At 60.5% G+C, this 15,745-nt stretch overlaps 4 protein-coding genes across 4 annotated transcripts; 3 read left to right on the top strand and 1 right to left on the bottom strand.

The window, feature by feature from the left end:
• Positions 1-28: 28 nt before the first annotated feature.
• Positions 29-3,178, top strand: BDZ90DRAFT_261819 (Hydantoinase/oxoprolinase; the record flags this gene model as incomplete). The annotated part of the gene is made up of 3 exons (XM_025508415.1): positions 29-66; positions 133-296; positions 357-3,178. The coding sequence occupies 3 exons, from the start codon at positions 29-31 to the stop codon at positions 3,176-3,178; spliced, it is 3,024 nt and encodes a 1,007-aa protein (XP_025360658.1).
• A 29-nt stretch (positions 3,179-3,207) lies between these two features.
• On the bottom strand, positions 3,208-11,570 carry BDZ90DRAFT_233638 (hypothetical protein). Its single transcript, XM_025506704.1, has 3 exons — positions 10,083-11,570; positions 8,335-10,007; positions 3,208-8,246 (listed from the first exon to the last, which is right to left on the bottom strand). Exons 1-3 carry the CDS (start codon positions 11,253-11,255, stop codon positions 3,347-3,349), a joined length of 7,746 nt encoding a protein of 2,581 aa, XP_025360657.1. The 5' UTR covers positions 11,256-11,570; the 3' UTR covers positions 3,208-3,346.
• BDZ90DRAFT_57201 (hypothetical protein) lies at positions 11,411-12,132 on the top strand. Its single transcript, XM_025509689.1, has one exon. The coding sequence runs from the start codon at positions 11,539-11,541 to the stop codon at positions 11,920-11,922; it is 384 nt and encodes a 127-aa protein (XP_025360656.1). The 5' UTR covers positions 11,411-11,538; the 3' UTR covers positions 11,923-12,132.
• Positions 11,972-15,401, top strand: BDZ90DRAFT_281014 (hypothetical protein). The gene is made up of 2 exons (XM_025509330.1): positions 11,972-12,954; positions 13,039-15,401. Exons 1-2 carry the CDS (start codon positions 12,343-12,345, stop codon positions 15,202-15,204), a joined length of 2,778 nt encoding a protein of 925 aa, XP_025360655.1. The 5' UTR covers positions 11,972-12,342; the 3' UTR covers positions 15,205-15,401.
• Positions 15,402-15,745: the final 344 nt, after the last annotated feature.

Here is a 15,745-nt window from a genome sequence, read left to right as displayed (position 1 = left end):
TCTCCTCTCGTCGTCGTCATCACACAGAATGAGCCCCATATCCGATGAAGAAGTCTTCGTAGCCGGGTGAGTGCATGTACGATGGCCTACTCCCCGGCGAGGTAACTGACGCACGGTCTGCTCCATCGTCAGCGTCGACGCCGGCAGTACAAACACCGACTGCGCCATCATCGAGCGTCACTCTGGACGTATTGTCGCAGCACTCAAGTCGGCTACGACGGCAGATCCTCAGGAAGGCATTCTTGCCGTGCTGCGGGCGACGTGCGCCAAAGCCAGGATTGAGCCGGCCCGCCTTGGTTAGTAAGCCTCGGCCACGATACGTCAGCCGACGCTGACCCCCTTCTCTTGCTTGCCAGCCTCCATCGTGATTGGTACCACCCACTTTCTCAACGCGGCCTTGAGTGCCGACTCGAGCCGCCTCCAGCCCGTGGCCCTCCTCCGTCTCGGCGCTCCCTACACGTCGGAATGCCCGCCCTTCTGCGACTTTCCGCCAGGGCTGCGCAAGGTCCTCGAAGGCTCAGCGAGGATCTGCAAGGGAGGTTTGCAGATCAGCGGCAAGCCCATTGGAGAGATCGATGAGGATGAGATCCGAGCCGAGTGCCGCAATATCAAGGAGAAGGGCCTCAAGGTCGTGGCCATCTGCGGCATCTACTCGCCTCTGGACGTTGACGGCTCTAGTCAGGAGGAGCGCGTAGCAGCCATCGTGCGCAAGGAGCTGCCTGATGTCGGCATTGTCTGCTCCCGTGACGTGGGCCAAGTAGGCTTCCTCGAGCGCGAGGCAGCTACTGTCCTGAATGCCAGCCTACTGCGCTTCGCCCGCATCACCGTGGCTTCATTCGTCTCCGCCATCCGCAAACTCGGCGTGACGGCAAGCACGCCCCTCTTTCTTACTCGCAACGACGGCACGCTCTGCTCTGCGGACGAGGCCGCTCGCCTGCCCGTTCGTAGCTTCAATGCGGGTTCCGTGGCGAGCGTCTGCGGCGCTGGTATACTGGCAGGCTTTGATCGCCAGACTCTGGCCCAGGAGAAGGGTCAGATCATTGTTGTCGATATTGGTGGCACCTCGACCGACGTGGGCGTCCTGCTTAAGAGTGGCTTCCCTCGCCCTGCGGCCGCTTTTGTTGAGGTCGCTGGACTGAGGATGAATTTCTCGATGCCTGACGTGCAGAGCATTGCCCTCGGTGGAGGCAGTATCGTGCGCGTGAATGAGGAGAGTGGCAACGTCACTGTCGGAGCAGACTCGGTTGGCTATCGACTCGTGAAGGACGGACTGGCATTTGGAGGTCAAGTGCCTACGGCGACGGACGTAGCCATCGCGAGTGGAGCAGCTGCTAGCCTCGGCGATGCTACTCTCGCACGAGTCTTCTTCGGCAACAAAGTCCTTCGCAAGGCTCAAGACGCTATCAAGCACAAGCTGCAAGGCATCATCTCCAAAATGAAGACCACGCCAGACCCAGCTACGGTCATTCTCGTTGGCGGTGGTTCCATCATTGTGCCGCAGGATGCCACCTTCGAAGGAGTCGCCAAGGTCATCCGACCAGGCGAGATGGCTGGTTGCGCCAACGCTTTGGGAGCCGCTTGTGCTCGCGTCGCTGGAGTGGTCGATACAATCGTGACCGTGGCTCCCGGACAGTGGCCTGTCGTGCTCGAGAAGCTCAAGTGCGATGCAGTCAGCAAAGCCGTCCAGTCTGGTGCGAAGGCAGATTCGGTCATCATCGCTGAGGTTGACAACTTCCCCATCCAGTACGTCAACACCGGAGCCACCCGCGTGATCATCAAAGCGGTGGGGGAGGTGGATCTCACCAGGGCACCTACCTCCGAAGCCGACGCAGAAGGCGCCAGCAAAGATGCTCAGCCCGTCGAGGTCCTACCTCCACCGGTCACACTCACCAGCGCCACGAAGGTGCTCGATCCCCTCCCTCCCCTCGATATCGATGCCTACGTCCCTCGCATCGTCGACGATGAATGGCATCTGAGCGAGCTCGACCTCCTCTGGATTGCCGATGGGAGCGGTGTCCTTGGTGTAGGCGGAGGAGGATCCACCTACTATCCGATGATCATGGCTCGCGAGATCCTGCGAAAGGGCGGTCGCATCCGTATCAAGCGCGTTGCGGATGTAGAGAGGGACAAGATCGTCCTACGTGGCGGATTCATGGGCTCTCCCTCGGTGTCCAACGAGCGTTTGCAAGCCGGTCATGAGATCGAGGCGGCCGTTGCCGCTCTTTGCAAGCAGGCGAACATCAGCATGCACCAAGTAGGAGCTGTCATGTCCGAAGAGATCGGAGGGGGCAACGGCCTGCAACCCCTCATCTTCGGCTCGTCTGCCCACCTTGACCTGCCCGTCCTCGATGCCGACTTGCAAGGCCGTGCTTACCCAAATCTCTTCCAAGCAACGCCTATCGCATACAGCGTGCCAGGCGCTCATGCTCCAGCCGCAATCGCAGACGCAGTGGGCAACATTGTGGCAATTCCCTCGACGGAGGGCAAGTTCGATGTCGAGCCTCTGCTGCGAGCTGCCTGCTCCGTGCTGGGTAGCATGGCCTTCTACTCCATTGGTCCGCAGCCTGTCAGCGTCATTGAGAAGTATGCTGTACACAACACCGTCTCGCAGTGTTGGTGGATAGGCCGTGCTCTCGCTCAATGCCGACAGCGCAATGACGTGGCGTCAATCCCGCGCGCCATCTTCAGCTTGCAATCTGGACGAGTTCTGTTCATTGGCAAGGTGATCGACGTTGCCCGCGAGGTGCGCTCTGCCTTCACGTGGGGTCGCCTGCGTCTCGTTGCTCTGTCAGAGGCGGAGCGTGAGGGCGGGGGCGATGACCTCGAGAGGGACAACTTCGAAGGTGAAGTGGAGCTAGAGTTCCAGAACGAATGGCTCGTCGCGCGCTCGCTTTCTGGTCCCCACGACTCGCCCAAGGTCCTCGCTATCGTCCCTGACCTCATAACCTGCCTCGACACCCAGTCAGGCACCGCTCTCGGCACGCATGAGGTGCGCTACGGCCACATCCTCACCGTCATTGCGCTACCTGGCGACCCAAAGTGGTACACGCCCGAAGGGCTCGACTGCGGTGGGCCTGTGCGATTCGACATCGTGGAGAACGAGTGGTTGAAGGCCGAGGGGTTGGGCGAGTACAAGGTGCCGAAATCTGTCATAGAGACGTATGGGCACAGGAAGTGAGGTGTAGAGTAGACTCGCGCTCATAGACCAGTCATGTCAAGTCCTATCTTATTTAATCAAATCAAGTCACCAATCGATTCGTACTGGCTGAGAGACACAGGGGAGGGAGATGAAGAGACGGGACGAGTCGTGTATCGTCGCGCTAGGGCTGGGATGAGATTGACAACTCTAGTGCTTGTCGGCCGCACCAGGGGGCGCAGTTGTGGCGGATCCATGGCTAGGAGGAGGCAGCATAGCACTCGACGGCAAATTTCGACCAGCTTGAGGCGGCAGAGCGACCGTGGATGAGGGTGGGGTCGGAATAAGCGCGGAAGCCTTTGCACCAGCGCTACCAGCGGCCCTGCTCGTTGCTGCAATGCGCGCCGCCTCACTTACGACCCTTGCAGCAGGCGACCCAACCGCCTGGGCGTGCGGCAGAGGTGCCCCACCAGGCAATGGTCTTGGGCTCTGCCCCGGCGTGGCAATGGATCCGGCGAAGGAGGAAGCTCCTGGCGTAGAGGGCCCCGGTGACCTCGCATCCGCATCGCGATTGTGGTCGTGCAGCCTTGCCAGATTCGCTGGCAGGGGAACGAGCGGCCTGTTCGACGGCATACGGTACGGCGAATGGTTGGGACGCTCATGCAGAGCCCCGTCGGAGAGGCGGCGTACCCGTCGAGAGGCAGAGCCCGAGCTATTTGCGGCCGCCGCCGCTTTGGCGGCTGCGATGTGGTTCGAGGTGGCGAACGAGGCGGGTGTGGCACTGTACGCTGGGTGCGGGGCATGCCAGCCGTGCTGGGTTGGGCCGAAGTTGTAGCTCGAAGCGTGAGGGTGTGGACGATGAGCGCCGGCGCCTGCGCCAGCGCCGAGGTGGACGCGCGGGTCGATAGGAGAGACTGGGTCCAGACCTGTGGTGCGATTGACATTGCTTCCGGTGCTGTGGCGAGGATGGCTGACCGTAGCCTGCTGGCTTCGGAGGTGGGCGGCTGCAGGAGGCTGCTGCGCATAAGAGGGTCTGACGCCAGACTGTCCGGGAGGTGTGCTGCCAGCAATCCATCCGTCTCGATCGGGCAAAGGCCGATGACCTGCACTGGGCGGCGAGCCCCAAGCAGAGCCAGCTTGAGCGTATTGCGGCGACTGGTGAGGGTGATGATGGTGATGATGATGGTGGTGATGGTGATGGTGCCGATGATCAGCGTGCGGCTGCCCATTCACATGAGCGGCACCGTGCGCGTGGTGATGGGCGTGTGGAGGATGAGCATGGTGGTGCTGTCCCCTCCCCTGCCTCGCATCAAACTCGGCCCTATCCCTCATCTCCCTCTGCTCACTGTCCCTCTTCTCCCTCTCCAAGAAGCTCTCGATCAACCTGCTCCCATCCGGGTCATCGGCAGCCAGCTCGATTCGCGGCCCCAAGTCGAGCTCTATGAAGCGTCCAGAGGAATCGTAGCGCGGGTAGACGAGAGTGCGGCCGTTCCACCCTACGTACCACTTCTGGATCATCGCGTCGGTCACGCCCCGAGAGTACAGGTTAGCCATGCCGATGCGGTGACGCTCCTCGGCAGCCTTCTTGCGCTCCTCTTCTGCTTGAGCGGCCGCAGCTTGACGGGCACGACTGGCTGATGGGGCAGCTCCCTTGGGCGAAGCGGCTGTGGATCTGCCCTTGGCGGCTGCGCCGGCTGCCGAGGTTGAGACATTTGGTGAGGCGGCAGTAGGAGCAGGATCACGCTCATCGTCGGAGCTGATGATGATGGGATCGTCGCTCTGCCTGACTTGGGCAGCCCTGGCCACAGCCGCGCTGGGCGTAGCGACGACGGATGAGGTGCTATCATCGGCGAAGACGCTCGTGTTGGCTGCGTCTTTCTTCTGTCGCTTGGCCGATTCTGGGAGCCCGCTGTTGTCCGCCGCGATGGCGGGGTAAAAGCTCTCAAGGTGGAGAATGATGCGCTTCTCCTCTGGCACAGACCAGTGCTGCTTCTTGCTGATAGGGCGGTAGTTAGAACGCAGGGACGATCGGATGTCGAGCCACATGTCCGCTTGCGTGACACCGATGTCCTTGACTTTGACCTCAGCGTGAGGATACTTGCGCTCCGTCTTGACGCAGCACATGGGGCAATGCCACTTCTGATCGCCGAGATCCTTCGGGTCGTTGATGTGGACGCAAGAATTGTGGAACCAGAGCATGCAACGGTCGCACGAGATCATGTTGCCGGTCTCCTTCTTGTGACAGAGGCAGTAGATGCGCTCGCCATTGAGTGGGACCCAGATACCCACCTCCTCGCGGAAGACGAGCTTGGCACGCTTGCCGCGCTTGCGCTTGAGGTCCGCAGCATTGGCTGCCGCCTGCGCCGCAGATGGAGATGCCGCACCTGTGCCGCTCTTGCTGCCAGATGGGCCTGCAGAATCACGTACACCTTGAGTATCGTCGACGGAAGGGTCAGGCAATTCGGCGAGACCGTAGCAGTACATGATGATCTGCTTGCACGCCTCGATGGCCGAGCGTGTTCCCTGCATGGGAGAGCCAGACGTGGTGACGTTGATCTTGAAGGGGCAGCCGAGTAAGCGCATGAGAAGATGCTGGTACTTTGCTGCGTAACGAGGCTTGGCAGCAGGAGTTGGGCCATTGAGAATGTCATTGGCGAACATGCGCAGTCGATACGCCTTGCTGCCAGCGTCTCGAAGCTGGTCCCACTCCTTGGGCTTGAAGCGCATCCTCGCAGGCACAAACTTTGCGTCGGCCATGGCTTGCTCAACGAGCTCGAGGTCCACGCCGCGATGCTTGTTGATGAGGGCTTGCAGCTCGGCCGGGTTGCAGAAGGGGCACGACCAGTCGGGCAGCAAGGGAGCGTTGGACGCGGAGGCGGATTGTCGACCGCGCGACCTGGACGTACCGCCTGAACTGTTGATGCCTTGCGGCAGCGTAGTGCCCTTCAAGCAGGCGACGTGATAGGTGGTGAGGCAGTGTTTGCACTTGAGCTGCGAGCCAGAGACGTCCTCGAACGGAACTCGGTCGATGCACTGGCGCGGCATCTCGACGCCATCATCATCGTCGAGATCCATCGCCGTTGTGGGATCGTCACCGGGTCCATCCATGCCGAGCTCCTTGGCCCGCTCCCTCATCTTGAACTTCTCCTTTTCGCGGTCGCGTGTGATCTTCAGCGTAGGCAGAGCGACATCGTCAGACTGGTCCGTGCAGCGTGCCACGCGCTGGCAGAAGACTTCGACCGCTTTGGCGACGGCAGCTGGCGTCAAGGTCGAGGCAGGTGCACCCTCGATGACGGTGACGATTGGGCTGATGACTTGCTCGCGCCATTCGTCCAGATCGTTGAGCGAAGCAGTCAGCTCCTTGGTCATAGGGATCACTAGGTTTGAGCGCTGAATAGCTTCGATGACCTTGCGTGCTTCCAGCGTCATTTCCTGATCTGCATGCCCAGCCGTCGTACGCTCCATGATCGAGCGCACCGATCTCTCCCACGTTCGGCCGCTATTGAGAAGCTTCTCGAGCTTGATGTGCTGGTCTGGCACGACAGGCACACGGTTCGGTGTAGATGTGAGGCGGTCGATCTCCTCGAACGTCTTGGGCGCGCCATCTTGCAGCAGCTTCGTCGCCGTGTTGGCCCACTGCTTCCCGTCAACGAGTCGCTGTTTGAGGTCCAGGTAGTGGTGGTGCGTCTTGGGTATGTCCGTCTCCTTAAACTCGGTGAGCAGCTCTCTGACTTCAGTGAGATTGATGTGGTTCTCATAGATCTCGTCCATCTCCGCCAGCCACTTGCGTCCAGCGACGTGTCGCTGCAGCTTGACGTGCTGTGGGATCTCGACATTGAAGCCCGCACCCATTGCGAGCGTCTCCTCGCATTCAGAGAAGGAGACGTCTTCACCGAGAGAGAAGCGTTCGAGGATGCTGGCGCACATCTTGTCCACGTCTTCGATCGCGACGACCGCCTCGCGTAGGCTTGCGATTTCAGGAGCATCAAACGGCAGCTTCTCGACTTCCTCCAACAGAGCGTAGACGGCTCGACGACTGCGCATGCGCACTGCTTGCGCCTCGCGACCATCGGCTACGCTCTCCTCCCGGCCAGTTGGGCTGTCAAAGTTGGCGCCCTTGTTGGGTCGAGCACCGTGACGCTTGGGCATCAGCTTGGCTGCTTGCTGACACCAGTCGTTGGCTTTATCGACAAATTCGCGCAGCTGCTCGATTTCGGGAAGCTGGTCGGCAATCTTCTCGCCCTCTTGAAGTAGGGTGCGCAGGTTGCGAAGCGCCGGACGGCGATTGGTGGTGAGGAGCTTCATGAATCGCTGCTTCCACTGGACTGGCAGCTCAGCTCGATCGACAATCTTCTGCAGGGACGTCTGGAGGTGCTCGTCCGAGTAGCGCAGGCGCAGGGTCCAATTGGTGGGGCTGTCCGCTCCGCAGACCTTGAAAGCGTGCTCGAGGCAGGCGACGCCGGTAGCCTTGGGCGAGGTGATCTGCGAGAGGTAGCAGAAGCAGTTGCAGTGGGCGCATTGATACTCGCTCTCTGGTCGATCTTGATCATCGATCTCCTCGTTGACACCCGGCACGTCATCGCGAATGTCATTCCGTGCCGCCAGCTCGCGGGTGACCATCTCCTTGTACGGATGTTGCAGCCAGCTGGCCGTGTCGATCGAGGTGCTATGCTGAGATGCAGTGATGACGAGCTCATCGTGCGAGAAGACAGGTGCTTTGTTGAACTTCTGGTAGCGCTGGATACACTCGAGGTCGAGGTCGATCCAGTCAGGCAGCGCAAAGTTAACGGCCTCGTTGAGGTTGAAGCCGTGGTTGAAGCCTGAGTGGTACGCCTTCGGATAGGTGATGACGAATTCGTTGGCGCGCTGGTCGCACGAGTAGACGCGAACGCCCTCCTTCTTGAGCTTGTCGGGGCTCATCATCGTGACTAGCTGGAACAAGAGGTCAGGCGATGTCTCGAAGAGGTCGGGCGCCGCCTTGCGCATTGCGTCTTCGAACTTCTCTGCATCACCGCCAGGAATGCCGTACCATGTCTTGGTGTCGCCGAAGTGCTGGTAGTTGATCGAGTAGGTGTAGTGATCCTCATTGTGCCAGCAGAAGGTCGAGAACCTGCGTGGGGGAGGTGGAAAGAAAGAGGTCAGCACAGCTGTCTAGAACGCTGTCTTCGTGTCCTCGTCCTTCCCGCTCGCGCACTCACATCATGCCTACGTAGATCCACGGCACCGTCATTCCTGAGATGTCCGACTTGATGTATCGGAGAAGCGACTGAGGCAGAATTGGCAGATTGTTGAGGTTCCAGCCGTCACGAGAATAGGCACTAAGAGGGTGCGTTTCAAGGGTAGGCATTGCGCTCCCGTGCGTCGTCGAGTGGACGTCGGCGCCGTACTCGATCTCGACCGTATCACTCGGGCTGTGCACCAGTCTCCAGAATTCTCGCTCAACTTGGTCTTCTGGGACTTGAAGTGGGGTGCCAGGGACAGGCCTGACAACGCCATTCGCAGGCGATGTGAGGACCTCCGGCTTGGGCTCCTCAGATCCGCCCAGCTGAAGAGCAGCCTTCTCCTCCCTCTCTGCCTTCTCCTTGAACCAATGACGGCGGAACGAGTCGGCCCGCTGGAAGAAGCTGTCAAGGCTGTGTGTCTCGCCATCGTCGAAGCCGTAATCGTTGCCTGTGCCGACGAGGCACGGTGGGCAGAACCATTGCGACTTGGGCACGGTGGTCAGAGGAGGATCGAGGCAGTACATGTGGTAGCCGCGGTTGCAGTCGTCACAGAGGAGCATCGAGATGCCGTCGTCGCCGCGCAGGCAGATCTCGCACATCTGCTCCTCGGCGCCATCGGCCGTCACAACCTTGGGGCCGTTTGACGAGTCGTGAGCCGTCCTCCGCCTGTTCGTCGTGGTCTCCTGCCTGGACGACGATGCTTCCGTTCGTCGCCTATTGCTGCGGCGAGTTGAGCTGGTGATGGCCTCTGCTTCAGCCTGCAACACCTCTTCGAGACTCGAGCCCGCGGCGAGCATCTCTTGACCCCACTGAGTCGCAGGCTTCTTGCTGCCCGTTGTGGCACCGACATCTGGAGTAGCCGTCGATCGACGGGCGGCGGAGGTTGACGAGCCCGATGCATGCTCGCGCGCCTTGATGAGGAACTGCTCGAAGGGGTGGACGATCTTCATGTACGCTGCCTTGATCTGCCCTGCGACCTGCGCTGCAATGGGATCTTGGTAGCCCAAAGCGCGAGACAAGTCGGCCCACCTGCGCGTGCGGTTGATGAGCTCATGCCCGCCATGCTCCTTGACGAGGAGCTTGAGCTGGTACAGATTGACAGGACGACGGTCGATGACGGGAATCGAGACGCGAGCCTTTCCCTGCTGCGAATGGAACTTTTGCAGCTGCTCCTGATAATTGAGTGTAGCACGAGCATCGGCGCTGAGTGAATTGAGCTGCTGTACTCTGGTCCTGAAGCGGAACCGTTCTTGATCGAGGACGAAGTCCGAGTGCCAGCCCTCGGGAGGCACAACCTTGACAATTCCGTAGGCTTTGCCGTTGCCTCCCTCGGGCGAAGAGATGTGATCAATGTACTTCATAGGCTCAGCAAATTCCTCCCAAGTGGGATAGAAGACCGGGCAGTCTTCCAACTCAAAGAGGCGGGCCTTGGAACGGCAAGGAGGATGGCGAGGAGAGCTCACGTACGTCGGCACGATGGGCTTGGAGGGTAAAGGGTCGTCCTTGGCAGTTTGAAAGGGCAAGGGCGCTGTGGAAAGAAGTTGTTGAGCTCGCCGAGCTGGATGCTGAGCTGGAGTGGGGATACCGTTGAGAGGCATGCCATTCTGCGAAGAACCTTGGTACGACGATGATGGGGTCGAGCTCTCATCCTGTGGGAAAGAAGTATAGGTGTGTCAGTCAGCCAGAAGGCTAGGCGCGTACCGTTGCATCAGCGAAAGACTTACTTTGGGCGCATTAGGCCCCATCCTCTTCATGCCGCCCTCCTTGGCAGGTTGAGCGATGGCGTCATTCTTGTCTTGCTCAGAGTTGCTGAGTGGCGCAAAAGAGCGGGATGTGATAAAGGTGGGCTCGATCTTGCGAAGTTTGACGGGTGCGAGGCGTGACGGGCCAGCGGTAGGAGCGCTGGTGGCGCTTGGCCCTGCGGCTGGAGTGGATGGCGTCGATGTGCGGGGCGTGCCGCTGATGCTGGTCATAGCGCTAGTTGACTCGCGGCCTGATGCTTGGTTGCCGCTACCGACTCCATTGTTTGGTGTGAGCACAGCCTCGAAGCCATTAGGAGCGCTGGCGCCATCAGCATTGCCGTTGGCCTTGGTCGAAGCAGCCGCCGCCACGACAGCCGCTAGCGCATCTCGACTTGACGAAGGCGACAGAGCGTGGCCGAATGCAGCGTTGACATCGCGGCTCGCTGAGCCATCCATGGCTCCCGCAGCAGCCTTGCTCGGTGTGCTCGACTTTGGGTGAAGGTCGTGTTGCTGTTGATGCGCTGTGTTGGTGGTTGAGGTGTAATTTGGTGTCGTGTTCGACGTCGAGGTCTGAGCTCGCTGCTGCTGCTGCTGCTGCTGCTGCTGAGATGCGCCGCCGCCGATCCCGCTGCTGAGTGCAGCCGACGGCGACGCTTGGTCCGCCCGCGCGCTCCAAGTCGACGGCGGCCCAGAATTGGCCCCGCCCACGCCCGCGATGGCGCTGGTAGTGCGGAGAGGAGCAGAAGACGGCGATGGCCCAGCAGAAGGAGAGCCTAGTCTGTTGCTACCAGACCGAGCAGAGGACATCGCGGCATCGACGACATCTGCATCCCGCTCATCGTCGCTCGTCTCGCGATAGGACATCGACTTGCGAGCTCGTCGAGGTGGCGTGGCGCCATTCGATGACGAGGAGACGGCACTCATGTTGGCATCGCCGTTGGAGAAGGAAGTTGCCGTCGTCGGATGTGAAGTGGCACTCGGCGGCGGCTTCTTGCGTTTGAGTGTTATCTTCATGCCATTCGAGGCAGGGCGGGATGAAGACGATGAGGATGCGATGGCGGCGCCGTTGCTGGCAGGTGAGGAAGCTGGCCCCTGTATTGAAAGTGCGGATGGCGTGCCATTGCGATGATGCTGCTGCTCATCGCCACCTGCCATATTGGCAGGCTGACTTGTTGGTGCCATGCTTTGCGTGCAACGTGAATCGACGAACGAGGTTACGAAGCGATGAAGCGTGGAGAGAGAGAGAGGCGAAGCAAAGGCCGCGGCGAGTGCGCTATTTCAGCGGCTCAAGCCAAGCAAGCCAAGCCAGCGACTGAAGCCAGAAAGAGTCAAAGGGGGGGCAGATACAGACACAAGAAAGAATGCGACGAGCGCACAAAGATGTTGTCGGGTGTCGAGGTTGGAGAGGGGATGAGGATGATGGGATGTCTGAGGTGCGATGCCGTTGCGGGCTGGGCTGAGTGAGACGACAACGACGAGCGACAGACTGCGCTTGCTTGGCTCTCCGTTCGCAAGTTGCCTCTCTTTGTGCGACTGCGACTGCAGGAGGGAGATCGCTTCGAGTTCGGTCGACGGGAGTGCCACGCGGTCCGCGGCTGCCTCTTCTGAACCCCTCTCACCACTCGACGAGAGCCGGAGCTTGACATTGAGCACCGGACCTTCACTGGATCGCGCTGAGAATCGATCTGAGGATGCAACAACAGTGACATCGGATGATATTGACTGGTCTGACCTTGCTGAGACTTTTGCTGGCGCCGCGTGCCTGGCTGAACAGCCTCGCAGCATCCGCGGAGCTTGGCTCAGAGTTCCAAGTAGCGCATAATCCTAGCCCGATCTCAGTCGTGGATATTGTAATGATCACGCACGCTCGTCGTCCCATCTTCATCGTTCTGATCATCTCATCACCTCCTGTTCTGTCAGGATGCCGCCTCGACGGCGTCTGCTGCGCCTGAGCGAACGAGTAGCGGAAATTAGCCTTGAGCCTGAAGCTGAGGCGGCTGTGGAGGACGAGGGCCAATCAAGTCAAGTGGGACAGGGTTCCGGTCGCCTGCCGGCGGTGAGCGAAGGCCGCTTCGCAGCTCCTACGACCAACAGCAGCAGCAGCAGCAGCTCGGCCGCCTCATCCTCATCCTCATCGCTTGGGTCTTGGCGCTTCTCCTAACGAGAGAAAACTCTCTTTGCCTTGTCGCTACCCTTACCGATGGACTAGGGTGGCGGCTGTCTTGTAGACATAGCCGCCGCAATGAGCACCCGTGATCGATTCTTCTCTTCCCTCTCGTCAGCTCAGGATCAACTCTTCTCGCGGTTGGACTCATTACAACAGCAGCACTTTCCGCAGGGAGCAGCCAACACCGCAGGATCATCCTCCTCGCATCAAGGCGTGCACGTTGCATCGCAACGTCAACAGCGAGAGGACGACGAGGAGAATCTCCCCACTTACGCGCCCGACCAACCACACAACGCAGCCCCCATCCCTCATTCGGTCCTCACAGCGCCACCTGGCCAAGCGCAGCAGGCGTACGATTCTATGCCACGCTCGCGCCTCGAGAATGCCTCTGCGCCGGACAGGGACAGGCGGAGAGCTGCGGAGGAGCTGAGGCGACATCAGGAGATGCTGCACAAGGGCGGTGCAGCCGGTGGCGGCGGGTTGACGCAGGAGCAGAGGGCGATGGGACTTAAGACGGTACATTCTTATGCTGCCGGGAATGGCAAGGTCATACTGGATATTCATACCTTGCCGCAACGAAGCCCGACTTTCATGGGCGGGAGCGCTGAGCGAGGGCGAGGAGCATTGCAGGGCCAGGCGGTCCTATTCACTCAGGACGCTGAGAGGATCACGGCGGTGAGATTGAAGGTGAGTCTCATATCGGCTGATGAGATGATGGGTAGCTGCAGGACTGACCATGTCCTCCTCCTCTTCCTGATCCCTTCGCCCCAGATCAAAGCCGTATCAAGCATCTCCCTCCCGCGGTCGCACCTGCCCCCGTCTAATGATCCCTCCCGACGTTCAGCCGGTCCTGCCCCTTCAGGCCCCGTAGTCCTCTCTGGTCGTTCTCCTCGCGCCGAACCCACCACAGCGAAAGAGCATCTCCTGCTTCAGCTCGAAAAGACTCTGTGGTCCGCCGACTCTGTAAATACAGGGCACAGTCGCAGCGCTTCAGCAGACGGCCGAGATCCCACGAGCTGGAAGGCTGGCCGGCACGTCTTTGACTTCAAGATCGACCTGCCATCGCAGAGCAAAGATGGAAAGGATTTACCACCCTCTTTCGTTTTTCTGGCCGATCCCACCGCTTCGGGCTCCTCCGTACCCCCAACGCGAGCCGGGCAGCAGGGCCTGGGGGACTCGTTGTCCATGGCAAAGAAATGGGTCGAGCAAGCTGGCGGCCTCTCAACAGGAGAGGGGGAGTGGGCATCCATCAAGTGGTACGTCAAGCTCACCGTGGAGCGACCAGGCCTCTTCAAGAGCAACGAGAGGATCTTTGCCCCCTTTGTGTATCTGCCACCGCCGAGTAGGAAGGTGCAGGAAAGGGTGTTGCCCAATAGGATCAGGCTATCACAGCAGGTCAGACAGAATCCGACCATGCCGGGCAACGCGCTGGCCGAGCCAATGGCATCGTGGGGTGGCAGCGAGCTCGACCTTAACGCGACAGGCGTCACAACGAAGCCGGGAAAGGGAGGGCTGGGCAAGGGCAAGGGCAAACAGTCTGCGAACGGCTCAGGAGGGGGTATGTGGTCTCGCTTCCTCAAAGGCCCCGCTCTTGCAGGCTCTTCCTCTTCCTCCTTGGACGGAGCAAGGTGGTCGATCTCTCTACCCAACCAGCCCTCCATTTGGCCGCTCAAGAGCAGCCTGCCCTACCAGATTTGCGTGGAGGGAGGACCAGGAGGGCTCAGGCCACCCATATTAGGGCTCTTTCTGCGTGTCACGCTGATGAATGCAGGCAAGGGATTGTTGAGCAGCAAGAACGCGCCACAGAGCGGGACGGAGACTCGCCTCATTGCCACTGGTCGTCTCTACGGAGGCGAGAGCCTTCGCTCGAATGGCTCATCCGCGCTAACCCAGACGTGGCGGGGCATCCTAGACCTACCCCCTCAAGCAACACCAGACTTCGAGTCACCCCTCGTCGACACGGAGTACTTCATCGGCGTGCAGAAGGAGCCCGGCAGCCGAATCGTTTGGGCGCAGAAGATTTTGCTGGTCTGCAACGTGCCAGCGGTTATTGTTAGGCGCAATACTACGGCTACGAATGGTGGTACAGTCCGAGGCGTGAGAAGGGTGCCGTCCGCATCCATGAGGAGAGGGAGTGCGGGACGTGTGAACGCAGGAGCGGGAGGCACGATTCGAGCTAGCAGTGGGAAGACGCCTCCGCCGATGCCGAGCAAGGGAGGAGGAGCAGCGGGAGGCAAAACGGCGATGGCAGGCTCGTCGTCGAATATCGCCAGGCGGCCGGACGAAGCTCCTCGTCGACCATCCTCGTATGCGGCAGCGGGCCCGTCCACCCCAGCCAAGCAACGTCTCAGTGCTCAGCAACAGGCACAAGCATCCTCCTCATCTTCCCCGCCTTCACGCCGCAATAGCCCACCATCAGGAACGTCACGCCTGCCACCGGGTAGCTCGACGGTTGCCGCGATCGTGCCGCCTCCTCCTGCCCATCCCTCGACCTCAGCCAGACGGCCCGACGCTGCGTCACGAAGAAGCAGCGCAGCCTCTACGAGCGTCATGCCTGGTGCTGGTCCAGGCTCTGCGTCCTCATCAGCCGTCGGTGTGGGCACCACCGCCTATCCACCGGAGAAGGTGCCTCCTCCTCCTCCCACGTCCTCCGCCGCGGCTCCTCCTCAGCCCGAGGAGAGAGAACCCACCTCTTCCCGCTCTCGTCGTCGGGAACATGAAGCTGCTTCGCAGGCCGCCTCTCGCTCTTCATCTCGTGCGCCATCGGAGGCCCACTCTGGCTCTGGCGGACACACTGTGGTCACGGATGACGGCAATGATGCTGATTGGGAGTTCCAAGACGGGGACGGGGCAGAGGGAGAGAATCTGGAGGACATGGGGATGGACATGCCGCCAAGCTATTGGGAGGCTGTGCGGGACGGACCAGGGGAGGACTAGAGTAGGCGGTGGAGTGGTGGAGTCACCATATGTGGGGAAGCGGGTCGAAAACCTTGTCTATACCAGCTCTTGTTGAGTCTTCGGAGCAGCGGATGTCTCATAGCCCGCGTATCATCACGTTGTATCGTGTGTCGTGACCATCTCGTCTCACAATATGAGACAAATCTTACTCAACTCGACGCGATACCATTCATGCCCGTCGAACCTGCGTCGCCTAAGCAGATGCAACGAGATGAAGCTTGAAGCGCTGAAGAGGTGTTGAGGCTAGGGCACTGATGAAGCGGGCAAATGATTTGCGGGGCAGAGGCGGCAACGGATGGGATGGGCACGGACTAGCCGCCGGCGGATCGTGTGGCCTTGAGTTCTTGGCAAAAGCGTGCGAGAGCCAGGCGAGGGCGAGCGACGCTTTGACTTCAGGTTCTCGCTCGGAGAGAGACGAGGCGGGCGTGGGCGGCGCCGGTGCGGGCGTTGAGTGGCTGCACGCACCAGAGAGGCAGAGGCAGACCGAGCGAGGGCCATTCGACGCCGATCCACACTTTCT

Source organism: Jaminaea rosea (assembly GCF_003144245.1).
Source record: "Jaminaea rosea strain MCA 5214 unplaced genomic scaffold BDZ90scaffold_12, whole genome shotgun sequence".
Taxonomy (NCBI): domain Eukaryota; kingdom Fungi; phylum Basidiomycota; class Exobasidiomycetes; order Microstromatales; genus Jaminaea; species Jaminaea rosea.
Note: the sequence above shows the minus strand (reverse complement) of the source record. Positions and strands in the feature narration are given on the sequence as shown.

What these genes read in the sequence shown, in the direction of transcription:
- BDZ90DRAFT_281014 (XM_025509330.1), top strand. Translation starts at nt 12,343, where the DNA reads ATGAGCACCCGTGATCGATTCTTCTCTTCCCTCTCGTCAGCTCAGGAT. An exon ending in TCACGGCGGTGAGATTGAAG is followed by an intron (nt 12,955 to 13,038) that starts GTGAGTCTCATA and finishes CCTTCGCCCCAG; the next exon opens with ATCAAAGCCGTATCAAGCAT.
- BDZ90DRAFT_57201 (XM_025509689.1), top strand. Translation starts at nt 11,539, where the DNA reads ATGCCGTTGCGGGCTGGGCTGAGTGAGACGACAACGACGAGCGACAGA.
- BDZ90DRAFT_233638 (XM_025506704.1), bottom strand. Translation starts at nt 11,255, where the DNA reads ATGGCAGGTGGCGATGAGCAGCAGCATCATCGCAATGGCACGCCATCC. An exon ending in TGGGGCCTAATGCGCCCAAA is followed by an intron (nt 10,008 to 10,082) that starts GTAAGTCTTTCG and finishes TCTTTCCCACAG; the next exon opens with GATGAGAGCTCGACCCCATC. An exon ending in TGGATCTACGTAGGCATGAT is followed by an intron (nt 8,247 to 8,334) that starts GTGAGTGCGCGA and finishes TCCCCCACGCAG; the next exon opens with GTTCTCGACCTTCTGCTGGC.